The following is a 15808-nucleotide window of genomic DNA, read 5'->3' as shown; positions in this document are numbered from 1 at the left end:
GCCTCTTCTCACTGCAGTCGTCGTGTACCGACTTGATGACGTTAGGCTTCGCGTTCAGTTTGTCCATGTATTCCCGAACCGGGCTTCGTGGCCCGGTCTTGCGCAGACAATACGGCGCCAGGAAAAATTCACATCGAGGCTCTTTGTTGCAGGGCGCGCTGTTGAACAAGATAGTCTGCTCCTGTTTCTTGCGTTTGTCTTCCGGAGATGAAGGTTTTCTGGAATGTGTATAGTTGTCTGCTGGTTCAGCCGCCTTAGGTACGCCTAAGCCTAATGCCTGGCCGTCATTAGGCAGGCAAGACTTACAGCCACCCCCTCCCCCGCCGTACGGTTTACCCGGCATGCTGTGCACGAAGGAACCCGCGGAGAAGCAACAGTTCCTGGCACAGCCGCTGGAGCGGTTGGAGGGAGTTGACGGTATGAAAGAAGAGCCGGTACACAGCTGGACATCACATTTCGAGATGGGCTTGGAGAAGCTGTACTTATTCAACAGCTGCTGGCAGATGGCATCGCCCTGCTTTGATTTGACGTAGCTGGCCGAGAAGCCAGAGCAGCACATTGGCGTACAGAGGGAGGCCAACATTGAGCTGTTGATCTTCTGACTCAGCTTATTCTTGGGCTTGACGCACGAACACATTTCGGGAGGGCAGGGGCAATGGCTGCCCTTGATGCACTTAGGAAGGGAGGTGTAAACACGGAACGAGTTTAGGTTGGGGCAGTAGGGCAGAACTTGAAATTGTCGAGGACAAGGTAGACAGCAACCCTTGGTACAAGATGGCGGACAGTTTTGCTTGCAGTAACAGCCGCCGGACGAGCGTTTGTTCTGGCGAACACACGAGTTTTGGCTGGGGCGGGGACAGCAGGCTTTACTACAAGGTGGCGGGCTGCAGCAGGCCGACTTGATGGGGCACGCGCAAGGCCTGGGGCAGCTTCTAGCTTTCCTAGAAGGGCACGTGACCGGACTGGACGACTTGGGCTGACGGCACCTGGAGCGTCCACACGGGCTGGTACACGCGCAACAGCAGGGACTGCACGTGGGGATGCAGACAGCCCGTGGGGAGGGGCCCTTGAGTAGGGTAGAGTGAAAGCTCTGAGACCGACAGGGCAGCTTAGCATGGGGCAAGCACGAAGACTGACAATAGGCGCGATTGGACGGCCCTGAGCTCATACATTTCTTCGACTTGCAGTTGATCTTTGGACACTTTGGGTTGCAAAGCGACCTTCCACCCGACGAGCCCGTGCTGCTGTACATACTCTCGCAGTTGGAGGCAGAACTTCTCCGTCTGGCACCACTTTTACGCCTCTTGGGAGATGTTTCAAACTCTTCCACCTCCTCTTGGAACGGGTTGCAGCAGTCTTCGTGTGTAAAGAAAGTGAAGGGAGCTGAGCAGATGTACGAGGATCTGTGTGGGCAGCGGCTATACCTCTCGCCAATCTGTGTCTCGGCAGGGGGCGAGGACGTGCGGTACGGGTTGGTGGTGCCGGTGCCGCTGAAGGAGGCGCACTTGAGGAAGGAATATTTGTGTCGGTACTTTTTGAATATCGGACTGCACGAGCTGATGCTGGACGAACACGATTGGCTCTTGCCGCTCTTGTGAGAACCGTCAGAAGATGTCGAATGTTTTCTAGTTTTGGGGGAGGTCAAGCCCTTCCGCGAGAGACTGCTGGAGCTACTGATGGGCTGCTGCTTTTTCTTTCGTCTCCGCCCACGTGATGCAGTGCTTGTATTACTGGCCGTCCACTTGGGAGACTTCTCCTTTTTATTAGCCTGAGGTTTGGCCTTTTGCTCAGGTTTTAAATTATCTTTCTTACTACTGTCCGCGGACTTTGCCCCTTCGTTCTGCGAATCTGTTATATCAAATTCAATATCTTTGACTTTGTCTTGACCGCCTTCCCCCTGCCGGTCTAAACTTGCCTTGGAAGACTTCTCATAAAGATGCTGTGAGTGGATTGAGACTTGTGTAGCGCTGGCGTTAGACTTCGATCTTTGTGATTGAGTTTCGAAATCTTCAGAACCGATCGACCCTTTCGACGCTCGTTCCTCAGTTTCTCCATAACCAAAAAATGCTAAAATCTTCCTCCAACATTTTGAGTGCTTTTTGTTGCAAGTCTGTTGGGCACATTTACAATCTGTTTTAATCGGACATTTCTTACAATAGTCACTGTTGTAGTGGTACGCAGATTTTATCTTCCCACAATCACTGCACGCAAACCTGGATGTCGAGAATGTGCACTTCCTACCTTGGTCGACACATGTTTGATAACATTCCATCTTAGTGGCCACGCCATGGACTAATGTGAGAAACCATTGCTCGGTTAGCCTTAAAGTCAAACACACTGACTAGATCTCTAGACCTGATTCACATTCTGCATCCGGTTTTTGGGAGGAAATGGCTTTCAGTGTTTGAGTCGAACCGAACAAAGGTTGAACCCACTATCTACATCATAATCGATTCTACTTACGTTAGTGTGAAAAATGTTCTTGACTGAAAGAAATAAAACAAGAAATTTTACATTTTGGTGGCCTTACTCAGATGTTCTTTCTATTTTTATTTTGGAGTCGCACCATTGATATGTTATTCTATGGACTCCACAACGACGTCGTTTGTCCGGTGACGTCACGCCTTGTGTACGCAGCTTTTTAAAATAACAATTTCGTTAGAGATTTCGCGCTTATAAATAGAACACTCGTCTCAGTTCGTTTCTTTCAACAGCAAAAACAATGAATAGCGTTTATACATTATAGATCTACTTTTCAGTCATAGACTACATTTTTTTTTTGTTAATATAAAAAAAAAACATTTAAAAAGCGAGACAATTCAGGAATAGGAAAACGCTAGGCACACTGTCTAGCTTCGTAAAAGTTATCGATTAAATGACTAATCAAAAACCTAATCCTAGCTAAATGTGACACGATTACTAACATTTACTCTACTAGTAAGTAGTTTAATTAGTCTACATGGATAACTCTTAAGCATTTATCGGATTTATTACTACTCTTTAATTCAAGTAATAAACATCTTAATTTAATTTTTTTTTCTTTCGTTTTAAAATAAACGGTTAAAACAATTCTTTTACTACAACATTCATTTAAAAAAAAAAAGGTAAGACGTACTATTTTATTGTAAGATATGTCTGAGAGTATATTATTATTTCCCCCAGGTACATTACTTATCTAGAAGATCTAAACAAATTTTTAAAAAGTTGAATGTTCTACAATATAGATCTAGATCTCTATTCAATTTATTCAATAACGGTAACAGTAGGCACGGAGGCCTTTCTTTCACTTTGGATGGTTGAAAAAACAACAACATAATAACAGCATTGTAATAAAAGCTCTGATGTGAAGTAAACTGATCAATGACGATAGTTTACTAAAGGCTAATGATTAACATGGGGGCAGTGTTTCTTGCAGACTTTTTTTTCCGAGGGGGGGGGGGGGCTTGAAATTTTCGGGGGGGGGGGGGCGGACACTGTTAAAAGTATATATTTTCTATATAAATTTCATTTCGTTCGGGGGTGGGGGGCGGTAGACTTTCTTCGGGGGGCTCAGCCCTCCCCCCCCAAGAGATGCCTGGAAGAAACTCTGCATATAGAGAGGATGTTGTGTCTATCCGTTTGATATGAAAGACATAGTATGTTTAGAAACTGTACGAAATTATGATCGAAGGATGCTGATAATCGATCGAAGGATGCTATTAATCGATCGAAGGATGCTGATAATAGATCGAAGGATGCTGATAATCGATCGAAGGATGCTGATAATCGATCAAAAACCTGCGAGTTTACATCTAATCTGGGAGTCGGTGTGGTCGGGCGTAGAGCGCACGGCTACTAACCCGAAAGCACAAAGTTCGGACCGCGGGCTCCAGTCCTTATGACGTCACTGAGTTCACCCACCCATGATCAGTACCTGACTCAAGGTAGTGAAAGTAAAGGCACCCGGGTGTGGCAGGCCTACTACCATACTGCACCTTCATATGTACAAGTCACAGAAACAGATGAACTCTACTTCAACTGTCTCATGAACCACGAGGTTCAGAAGTCATTTTACTTTTTTTTAAATAGTGAATTTAACATAATTTAACATAATTTAACATTAATGGAATTTAACTGAATTAATTAACCGAAGTGATTAATTTAAAAACAATAAACAGTTTTAAGGGGAATAAAACACGTAAACCGAAATCGTAAAAAATATTTCAAGAGTTATGTCCCTTAGATATCTAACCTTCGGTTGGCTAATGTGGCCAAATATTTTCTCACCTGTATGATGTGACTGACAGTTTTGCCAAATATTTTCTCACCTGTGAGAATGTGACAACCAGATGTATAAATAAAAAAAAATAAATTCCGCAGTAAAATAAACCGGGAGTGATCTCCCCTAAACTTTCTCGAATATTCTTATATAAAATAACAGGGGATGGGAACTCGGGCTATAGACATGATTTTTAATCCATTTTAAATACTTAAAGTTTTAAAAATAGAATAAAATCTCGTAGACAAATTAATTGCACACCAAGTGAACGCGAAATAAAAAAGCGCATAATAGTGCGCAATATTATTATTACTTTTAAAATTTACATTAGTTTTTTGAGAAATCGGAAGTAGCGTAAAGTACTACTTCCAGTCAACGGAAATGACTCAAAATTTAATAGAAGGTAGAGAATTAGATCTTTTACTTACGTATGAAATTTCATTTATCTATCTGAAATAGTACTCAAGTTATAGGCTTTTGAAAAATTCAAAGTAGGAAAAGTACCACTTCCGGTTATCGGAAATCGCTCAAAAGTTGATACGGATCTACGATTTTGATAAAATACTTATATATGAAATTTCATCAACCTAGCTGTAACGGTACTCAAGTTATCGTGTTTACACACGGACACACACACACACAGACACACACACAGACACACAGACATACGGACAAGATTGCAAAATTATGTTTTTCCGTATCAGTGAGATGCAAAACGTCGAGATTTGCAAAAATCTCGATTTTTTTTTTTTTGCACGATTACAAGACTTTCTCTATACTTCGTATATACGAGAAAGTAAAAAAAAACAAAAAAAGAGTTAAAAAAAAACCCCATTCTAAATTTGGTAGTAAGGTTAAACCCTGTTAGTTGGTGTGTGTAGTGCATTGAGTCATGGTCAGTGTGGTCACGGTCTGTTGGTTGGTGTAGTGTGGTCACGGTCTGTTGGTTGGTGTGGTCACGGTCTGTTGGTTGGTGTAGTGTGGTCACGGTCTGTTGGTTGGTGTAGTGTGGTCACGGTCTGTTGGTTGGTGTAGTCACGGTCGATTGGTTGGTGTAGTGTGGTCACGGTCTGTTGGTTGGTTGGTGTGGTCACGGTCTGTTGGTTGGTGTGGTCACGGTCTGTTGGTTGGTGTAGTGTGGTCACGGTCTGTTGGTTGGTGTAGTGTGGTCACGGTCTGTTGGTTGGTGTAGTCACGGTCGATTGGTTGGTGTAGTGTGGTCACGGTCTGTTGGTTGGTTGGTGTGGTCACGGTCTGTTGGTTGGTGTGGTCACGGTCTGTTGGTTGGTGTAGTGTGGTCACGGTCTGTTGGTTGGTGTTGTGTGGTCACGGTCTGTTGGTTGGTGTGGTCACGGTCTGTTGGTTGGTGTAGTGTAGTCACGGTCTGTTGGTTGGTGTGGTCACGGTCTGTTGGTTGGTGTAGTCACGGTCTGTTGGTTGGTGTAGTGTGGTCACAGTGTGTTGGTTGGTTGGTGTGGTCACGGTCTGTTGGTTGGTGTAGTGTGGTCACGGTCTGTTGGTTGGTGTAGTGTGGTCACGGTCTGTTGGTTGGTGTAGTGTAGTCACGGTCTGTTGGTTGGTGTAGTGTGGTCACGGTCTGTTGGTTGGTGTAGTGTGGTCACGGTCTGTTGGTTGGTGTGGTCACGGTCTGTTGGTTGGTGTGGTGTGGTCACGGTCTGTTGGTTGGTGTGGTGTGGTCACGGTCTGTTGGTTGGTGTAGTGTGGTCACGGTCTGTTGGTTGGTGTGGTGTGGTCACGGTCTGTTGGTTGGTGTAGTGTGGTCACGGTCTGTTGGTTGGTGTTGTGTGGTCACGGTCTGTTGGTTGGTGTAGTGTGGTCACGGTCTGTTGGTTAGTGTGGTCACGGTCTGTTGGTTGGTGTAGTGTAGTCACGGTCTGTTGGTTGGTGTGGTCACGGTCTGTTGGTTGGTGTAGTGTGGTCACGGTCTGTTGGTTGGTGTTGTGTGGTCACGGTCTGTTGGTTGGTGTAGTGTAGTCACGGTCTGTTGGTTGGTGTGGTCACGGTCTGTTGGTTGGTGTAGTGTAGTCACGGTCTGTTGGTTGGTGTGGTCACGGTCTGTTGGTTGGTGTAGTGTAGTCACGGTCTGTTGGTTGGTGTAGTGTAGTCACGGTCTGTTGGTTGGTGTAGTGTGGTCACAGTGTGTTGGTTGGTTGGTGTGGTCACGGTCTGTTGGTTGGTGTAGTGTGGTCACAGTGTGTTGGTTGGTTGGTGTGGTCACGGTCTGTTGGTTGGTGTAGTCACGTTGTGTTGTTTAATTACCGTCCGTGCATGTTTGTTTAAAGAAAAACAAACGAAATCTTGTTTCAAACAGTTTAATGATCATCAAACAGATGAGCAGAGCACATAGTTATTAAAACATCTCACACTGACACGGACAAAACAACAACAGAATACACCCATTGGGTTGCTATGGTTACAGTAGGAAATTTCGCCTTATTGTTAGCAAGTTGGCAATATCAATGACGTCAGGGCTCTACGTGACGTCAGGGCTGTACGTCCGTGTATGTGACGTCCAGGACACACGAGCACGTATGACGTATGTACGTCTACACCTGGGACGTCTGCTGCTGTCCTGACAAAAGTTATGAACACACCCGCCCCCTTGAGTCAAGTATTCCAGAGAAATGCACCAACCCACACGGAAAAGGCACTAGATTATCGATCGTTTGATTTGGTTAGCTTTAACAATCCCCCCTCCCCTAGATGGACAACGTTGACGCCAACAATCTAAATAAACATCACACAACCTATCACCCAACCTATCACCCAACCTATCACACAACCTATCACCCAACCTATCACACAACCTATCACACAACCTATCACACAACCTATCACACAACCTATCACACAACCTATCACACAACCTATCACACAACCTATCACACAACCTATCACACAACCTATCACACAACCTATCACACTACCTATCACACAACCTATCACACAACCTATCACACAACCTATCACACAAACTATCACACAACCTATCACACAACCTATCACACAACCTATCACACAACCTATCACACAACCTATCACACAACCTATTACACAACCTATCACACAACCTATCACACAACCTATCACACAACCTATCACACAACCTATCACATCAAACTTTAAGTCAATCGTATATTTTATGTGTATAAAAAAAAATCAAAAATTATATTTTAATGATATCGCAAACCATGTTATCATATATACATTGTATCACAATCAATATGTAAATATTTACTCAAGCTCTAATCCAAGCGTCAAACAGGTTTATGTAACAGATGTAGCCATCTCCTGTATGTAGCCGTTAATGTAGCCATGTCCTGTATGAAGCCATGTCCTGTATGTAGCCATGTCCTGTATGAAGCCATGTCCTGTATGTAGCCATGTCCTGTATGTAGCCATGTCCTGTATGTAGCCATGTCCTGTATGTAGCCATGTCCTGTATGTAGCCATGTCCTGTATGCAGCCATGTCCTGTATGTAGCCATGTCCTGTATGAAGCCATGTCCTGTATGTAGCCATGTCCTGTATGTAGCCATGTCCTGTATGTAGCCATGTCCTGTATGTAGCCATGTCCTGTATGTAGCCATGTCCTGTATGTAGCCATGTCCTGTATGTAGCCATGTCCTGTATGTAGCCGAGTATGTAGCCATGTCCTGTATGAAGCCATGTCCTGTATGTAGCCATGTCCTGTATGTAGCCATGTCCTGTATGTAGCCATGTCCTGTATGTAGCCATGTCCTGTATGTAGCCATGTCCTGTATGTAGCCGTGTATGTAGCCATGTCCTGTATGTAGCCATGTCCTGTATGTAGCCATGTCCTGTATGTAGCCGTGTATGTAGCCATGTCCTGTATGTAGCCATGTCCTGTATGTAGCCGTGTATGTAGCCTGTATGATATGCTACATGAGTGAGGTCTCGAATTCTTTCTTCCAATCCTTGGAGTGTGTGTATATCCTGTAGCAGCCGCAGACGAACAGGTACTTGAGCATCTTGCGGAAGTGTGGGCTAATGATGCAGTAGAGGATGAAGTTGACGGAGAAGTTGATGGCCTGCATGAGGTTCAGCACGGCCTCCACGGCTGGCAGGCTGGTGCTGTCGCTCATCTGCATGACGAACAGCACCGTCTCGCTGGGCGCCACCAGCAGGAAAAACAGCAGCACGATGGCGACCAGGGTCAGGGTCAGGATGTGTGAGCTCCTGGGCTGGTCCTGCCGCCCCAGGTGGCGCCGCTTCTTGTAGGAGCTGAAGATCTTCCTACACAGGCGCACGTTGAAGAAGATGAGGAGGATCAACGGGATGAAGTTGCCCACCAAGGCCCAGGCGATCCTGTAGGCAGTGTCCAGAGCTGCCGTATTGTACAGAGGGACAGTGGCCAGCGAGTAGCGAACGGAAGAACTGACCCGCGGGGAGGGCGTGGAATGTAGCGAGGCTGACGTCGTCAATATGGCGGAAATGTTTCCATTATCGTGAAAACTGACGTCATTTGAGTCTATGCTCGAGTTGAATGCGCATATGACGACTGGCTGAAAGCGAAACATGACAGGAATATTGAAGAGAATTGAGAATATAAACGTGCAGACGATAATGTACTTGGTGCGGCGTGTGGTTAGGTAGAGGTCCTGCCTCAGAGGGTAACAGATGGCCATGAAACGTTCTAGCGACATGGCGACAGTCAGCATGGTGCTCTCCATGATGAAGATGTTGATCATCCCATGGGCGTAACGGCCGTACAGGAAGAGCAGCCCTCGGTCCGGAAAAATCCGGTCAGCCGGCACGAACATGGTCAGGAATGCCAAGACGCAGAACATGAAGTCTGAGAGTGCCAGAGAGATGAGGCACAGGTTGGCGGCCTGCTCGAGAGTCCTGAAGGATTTCTGGAGCTTTTGTCTGGGGAAATTGAACACTTCAACTTACTTGAGGGGAAATCAAATCATGCGAAAAGTGAAAAATTCAATGTTGTGAAAATTAATTTTGTTTCTTATCCTACTTGACTTGGACTATTGTTAAATTAATATGTCTGAAATCTTTAAGAAAGTGTGTCATGGAAAATGTAAAACAGTGTGTATGGAATCTTTAAGACAATGTCTTGAATATTTAAGACAGTATGTCTTGAATCTTTAAGACAGTGTGTCCTAAATCTTGAATCTTTAAAACGGTGTGTCTTAAATCTTGAATCTTTAAGACAGTGTGTCTTAAATCTTGAATCTTTAAGACAGTGTGTCTTAAATCTTTAAGCGACGTCCCTACCAGTGACGTCCCACTCACGTCCCTACAAGTAACGTCCCACCCACGCCCATACCAGTGACGTCCCTACAAGTGACGTCCCACTAACGCCCCAGAACATATCATATGGCAGAAAAAAAATGAGTGCAGGTGACCTTAGAAAGTCTTACAATCTTTTCGATTGCTAAAAAACTAGAACAGGGAGTGATTTGACCTCAGTTGTTTTGAGAGTGATAAAAGCATTTTTAAATGTGATACATTGCCGCAACAAACAATGTGATACATTGCCGCAATAAACAATGTGATACATTGTCGCAACAAACAATGTGATACATTGCCGCAACAAACAATGTGATACATTGCCGCAACAAACAATGTGGTACATTGCCGCAACAATGTGATACATTGCCGCAACAAACAATGTGATACATTGTCGCAACAAACAATGTGATACATTGCCGCAACAAACAATGTGATACATTGCCGCAATAAACAATGTGATACATTGTCGCAACAAACAATGTGATACATTGCCGCAACAAATAAATGTGATACATTGCCGCAACAATGTGATACATTTCCGCAACAAACAATGTGATACATTGCCGCAACAAATAAATGTGATACATTGCCGCAACAAATATATGTGATACATTGCCGAAACAAATAAATGTGATACATTGTCGCAACAATGTGATACATTGCCGAAACAAATAAATGTGATACATTGCCGCAACAATGTGATACATTTCCGCAACAAACAATGTGATACATTGCCGCAACAAATAAATGTGATACATTGCCGCAACAAATAAATGTGATACATTGCCGCAACAAATAATTTAATACATTTCCGCAACAAACAATGTGATACATTGCCGCAACAAACAATGTGATACATTGCCGCAACAAATAAATGTGATACATTGCCGCAACAAATAATTTAATACATTTCCGCAACAAACAATGTGATACATTGCCGCAACAAACAATGTGATACATTGCCGCAACAAATAAATGTGATATATTGCCGCAACAATGTGATACATTGCCGCAACAAACAATGTGATACATTGCCGCAACAAACAATGTGATACATTGCCGCAACAAATAAATGTGATACATTGCCGCAACAAATATATGTGATACATTGCCGCAACAAACAATGTGATACATTGCCGCAACAAACAATGTGATACATTGCCGCAACAAATAAATGTGATACATTGCCGCAACAAATATATGTGATACATTGCCGAAACAAATAAATGTGATACATTGTCGCAACAATGTGATACATTGCCGCAACAAATAAATGTGATACATTGCCGCAACAAATAATTTAATACATTTCCGCAACAAACAATGTGATACATTGCCGCAACAAACAATGTGATACATTGCCGCAACAAATAAATGTGATACATTGTCGCAACAAATAATTTAATACATTTCCGCAACAAACAATGTGATACATTGCCGCAACAAACAATGTGATACATTGCCGCAACAAATAAATGTGATACATTGTCGCAACAATGTGATACATTGCCGCAACAAATAAATGTGATACATTGTCGCAACAATGTGATACATTGCCGCAACAAATAAATGTGATACATTGTCGCAACAATGTGATACATTGCCGCAACAAACAATGTGATACGTTACCGCAAGCTCTCGGTCGTGGCGAACGGTGTCTGTGATGTGTGTTATAAATGTTATAAATGTGGTACATGATGTATATGGCTTGTAATGTAATGTATATGGCGTGTGATGTATGCGATGTATGATATAATTATGCAATGATGCACGTGAAGAATGTAATGCGGATGAAGTTATATTTGGTGTATGATGTATGTGATGTATGATGTATTTGATGTATGATGTATGCGATGTGTGATGTATGCTGCATTTGATGTATGATGTATGTGATGTGTGAGGTATAATGTATGTGATGTATGATGTATGTGATATTTGATGTATGATGTATTTGATGTATGACGTATGTGATGTATGATATATGTGATGTATGACATATGTGATATATGATGCATGTGATGCATAATGTATGTGATGTATGTGATGTATGATGTATGTGATGTATGATGTATGTGATGTATGATATATTGTGATGTACGATATATGTGATGTATGCTATATGTGATGTATGTGGTATGTGATGTATCATATATGTTATGTATGATGTGTGTGATGTATAATGTATGTGATGTATGATGTATGTGATGTATGATGTATGTGATGTATGGCGTATGTGATATATGATGTATGTGATGTATGATGTATGAGATGTATGATGTATGTCATGTATGATATATGTGATGTATGATATATGTGATGTATGATGTATCTGATGTATGATATATATGATGCATGATGTATGTGATGTGTGTGATGTATGTGATGTATGATATATGTGATGTATGACATATGTGATGTATGAGATGTATAATTTATGTGATGTATGTGATGTATGATGTATGTGATGTATGATATATGTGATGTATGATGTATGTGATGCATGATGTATGTGATGTATGATATATTGTGATGTACGATATAAGTGATGTATGATATATGTGATGTATGAGGTATGTGATGTATCATATATGTTATGTATGATGTATGTATTATGCACGTGATGTATGATGTATGTGATGTATGATATATGTGATGTATGATGTATGTGATGTATGATGTATGTGATGTATGATATATTGTGATGTACGATATAAGTGATGTAAGATGTATCTGATGTATGATATATATGATGCATGATGTATGTGATGTGTGTGATGTATGTGATGTATGATATATGTAATGTATGACATATGTGATGTATGAGATGTATAATTTATGTGATGTATGTGATGTATGATGTATGTGATGTATGATATTTGTGATGTATGATGTATGTGATGCATGATGTATGTGATGTATGATATATTGTGATGTACGATATAAGTGATGTATGATATATGTGATGTATGAGGTATGTGATGTATCATATATGTTATGTATGATGTATGTATTATGTACGTGATGTATGATGTATGTGATGTATGATATATGTGATGTATGATGTATGTGATGTATGATGTATGTGATGTATGATATAAGTGATGTACGATATAAGTGATGTATGATGTATGATGTATGTGATGTATGTGATGTATGATGCATGTGATGTATAATGTATGTGATGTATGTGATGTATGATGTATGTGATGTATGATATATGTGAAGTATGGCATATATGATGTATGTGATGTATGATGTATGAGATGTAAGATGTATGTCATGTATGATATAATTGATGTATGATATATGTGATGTATGATGTATGTGATGTATGATATATGTGATGTATGTGATGTATGTGATGTATGATATATGTGAAGTATGGCGTATGTGATATATGATGTATGTGATGTATATATGCTATATTTGATGTGTGATGTATATGAAATGTTATATTTCATGTATGATGTATGTGATGTATGATGTATGTGATGTGTGATTATGTAATGTGTGATGTATATGATGTATTCGATGTTTGATGTATGTGATGTTTGTTGTATGTGATGTATGATGTATGATGTATGTGATGTATGATGTGTTTGATGTATGATGTATATGAAATGTTATATATTGATGTATGATGTATGTGATGTATGATGTATGTGAAGTGAGATTCTGCGTGTTTTTAGCGTTGCCATTTCGTTTGATATCTCGATTACATGAATTATCACTCACTATATCAAAGGCAGCTTTCATCTTGTTATACCCCCCCCCCTCTCATTACATATCATTTATGAGAAAAGATCGTCTAGTCTCTCCATTGAATGCTTAGATCATCAGACATGACCTGAGTTACCTTGTGAGTTACCTAGTGAGTTACCTAGTTAGTTACCTAGTTAGTTACCTAGTGAGTTACCTAGTGAGTTACCTAGTTAGTTACCTAGTGAGTTACCTAGTGAGTTACCTAAAAGTTTGAAACAAATGTCTATTTATATGTGGGGTGTATGTGGATGGTTTCTGGGTGGTAAGTGTATAACTACCAGGTGTATAAACTGACCCGTACACCTCCAGATGTATGAAATGACATGTACATTACAGACGTATACATGACCCGTACACTACCAGATGTATAAACTGACCAGTACACTACAGATGTACAAAATGACCTGTACACTACAGATGTATAAACTGACCCGTACACTACAGATGTATAAACTGACTCGTACACTACAGATGTATAAACTGACCCGTACACTACAGACGTATACGTGACCCGTACACTACCAGATGTATAAACTGACCAGTACACTACAGATGTACAAAATGACCCGTACACTACAGATGTACAAAATGACCCGTACACTACCAGATGTATAAACTGACCAGTACACTACAGATGTACAAAATGACCCGTACACTACAGATGTATAAACTGACCCGTACACTACAGATGTATAAACTGACCAGTACACTACAGATGTATAAACTGACCAGTACCCTACAGATGTATAAACTGACCAGTACCCTACCAGATGTATAAACTGACCCGTACACTACAGATGTATAAACTGACCCGTACACTACAGATGTATAAACTGACCAGTACCCTACCAGATGTATAAACTGACCCGTACACTACAGATGTATAAACTGACCAGTACCCTACCAGATGTATAAACTGACCCGTACACTACAGATGTATAAACTGACCAGTACCCTACCAGATGTATAAACTGACTCGTACACTACAGACGTATACATGACCCGTACACTACAGATGTATAAACTGACCAGTACACTACAGACGTATACATGACCCGTACACTACAGATGTATAAACTGACCCGTACACTACCAGATGTATAAACTGACCAGTACACTACAGACGTATACATGACCTGTACACTACCAGATGTATAAACTGACCCGTACACTACCAGATGTATAAACTGACCAGTACACTACAGATGTATAAACTGACCCGTACACTACCAGATGTATAAACTGACCAGTACACTACAGACGTATACATGACCTGTACACTACCAGATGTATAAACTGACCCGTACACTACAGACGTATAAACTGACCAGTACACTACAGACGTATACATGACCCGTACACTACAGACGTATACGTGACCCGTACACTACAGATGTATAAACTGACCAGTACACTACAGATGTATAAACTGACCTGTACACTACAGACGTATACATGACCCGTACACTACAGATGTACAAAATGACCCGTACACTACAGATGTATAAACTGACCCGTACACTACAGACGTATACATGACCCGTACACTACAGACGTATACGTGACCCGTACACTACAGATGTATAAACTGACCAGTACACTACAGATGTATAAACTGACCTGTACACTACAGACGTATACATGACCCGTACACTACCAGATGTATAAACTGACCCGTACACTACAGATGTATAAACTGACCCGTACACTACAGACGTATAAACTGACCCGTACACTACCAGATGTATAAACTGACCCGTACACTACAGACGTATAAACTGACCAGTACACTACAGACGTATACATGACCCGTACACTACCAGATGTATAAACTGACCAGTACACTACAGATGTATACATGACCCGTACACTACAGATGTATAAACTGACCAGTACACTACAGACGTATAAACTGACCAGTACACTACAGATGTATACGTGACCCGTACACTACAGATGTATAAACTGACCAGTACACTACAGATGTATACATGACCCGTACACTACAGACGTATACATGACCCGTACACTACAGACGTATAAACTGACCAGTACACTACAGACGTATAAACTGACCCGTACACTACCAGATGTATAAACTGACCCGTACACTACAGATGTATAAACTGACCTGTACACTACAGACGTATACATGACCTGTACACTACCAGATGTATAAACTGACCAGTACACTACAGATGTATAAACTGACCAGTACACTACAGATATATAAACTGACCAGTACACTACAGATATATAAACTGACCAGTACACTACAGACGTATACATGACCCGTACACTACAGATGTACAAAATGACCTGTACACTACAGATGTATAAACTGACCAGTACACTACAGATGTATAAACTGACCAGTACACTACAGATGTATAAACTGACCAGTACACTACAGATGTATAAACTGACCAGTACACTACCAGATGTATAAACTGACCAGTACACTACAGACGTATACATGACCCGTACACTACAGATGTAC

General features: G+C 41.7%; 1 protein-coding gene across 2 annotated transcripts in view; it reads right to left on the bottom strand.

The window, feature by feature from the left end:
• Positions 1-8092: 8092 nt before the first annotated feature.
• The window catches only part of LOC131941401 (FMRFamide receptor-like), a 99892-nt gene continuing 92176 nt past the window's right edge, over positions 8093-15808 (bottom strand). For both annotated transcript variants that reach the window (XM_059300651.1, XM_059300652.1), the window contains exon 3: positions 8093-9168. In XM_059300651.1, coding sequence (XP_059156634.1) covers positions 8181-9168 — 988 coding nt within the window. In that variant the 3' untranslated portion in view covers positions 8093-8180. The remainder of the gene's footprint in view (positions 9169-15808) is intronic.

The sequence above is a fragment of the Physella acuta genome, unplaced genomic scaffold, assembly GCF_028476545.2.
Source record: "Physella acuta isolate Inbredline_101_S28 unplaced genomic scaffold, ASM2847654v3 ptg000360l, whole genome shotgun sequence".
NCBI classification, from domain to species: domain Eukaryota; kingdom Metazoa; phylum Mollusca; class Gastropoda; family Physidae; genus Physella; species Physella acuta.
This window is presented reverse-complemented; position numbering and strand designations above follow the sequence as displayed.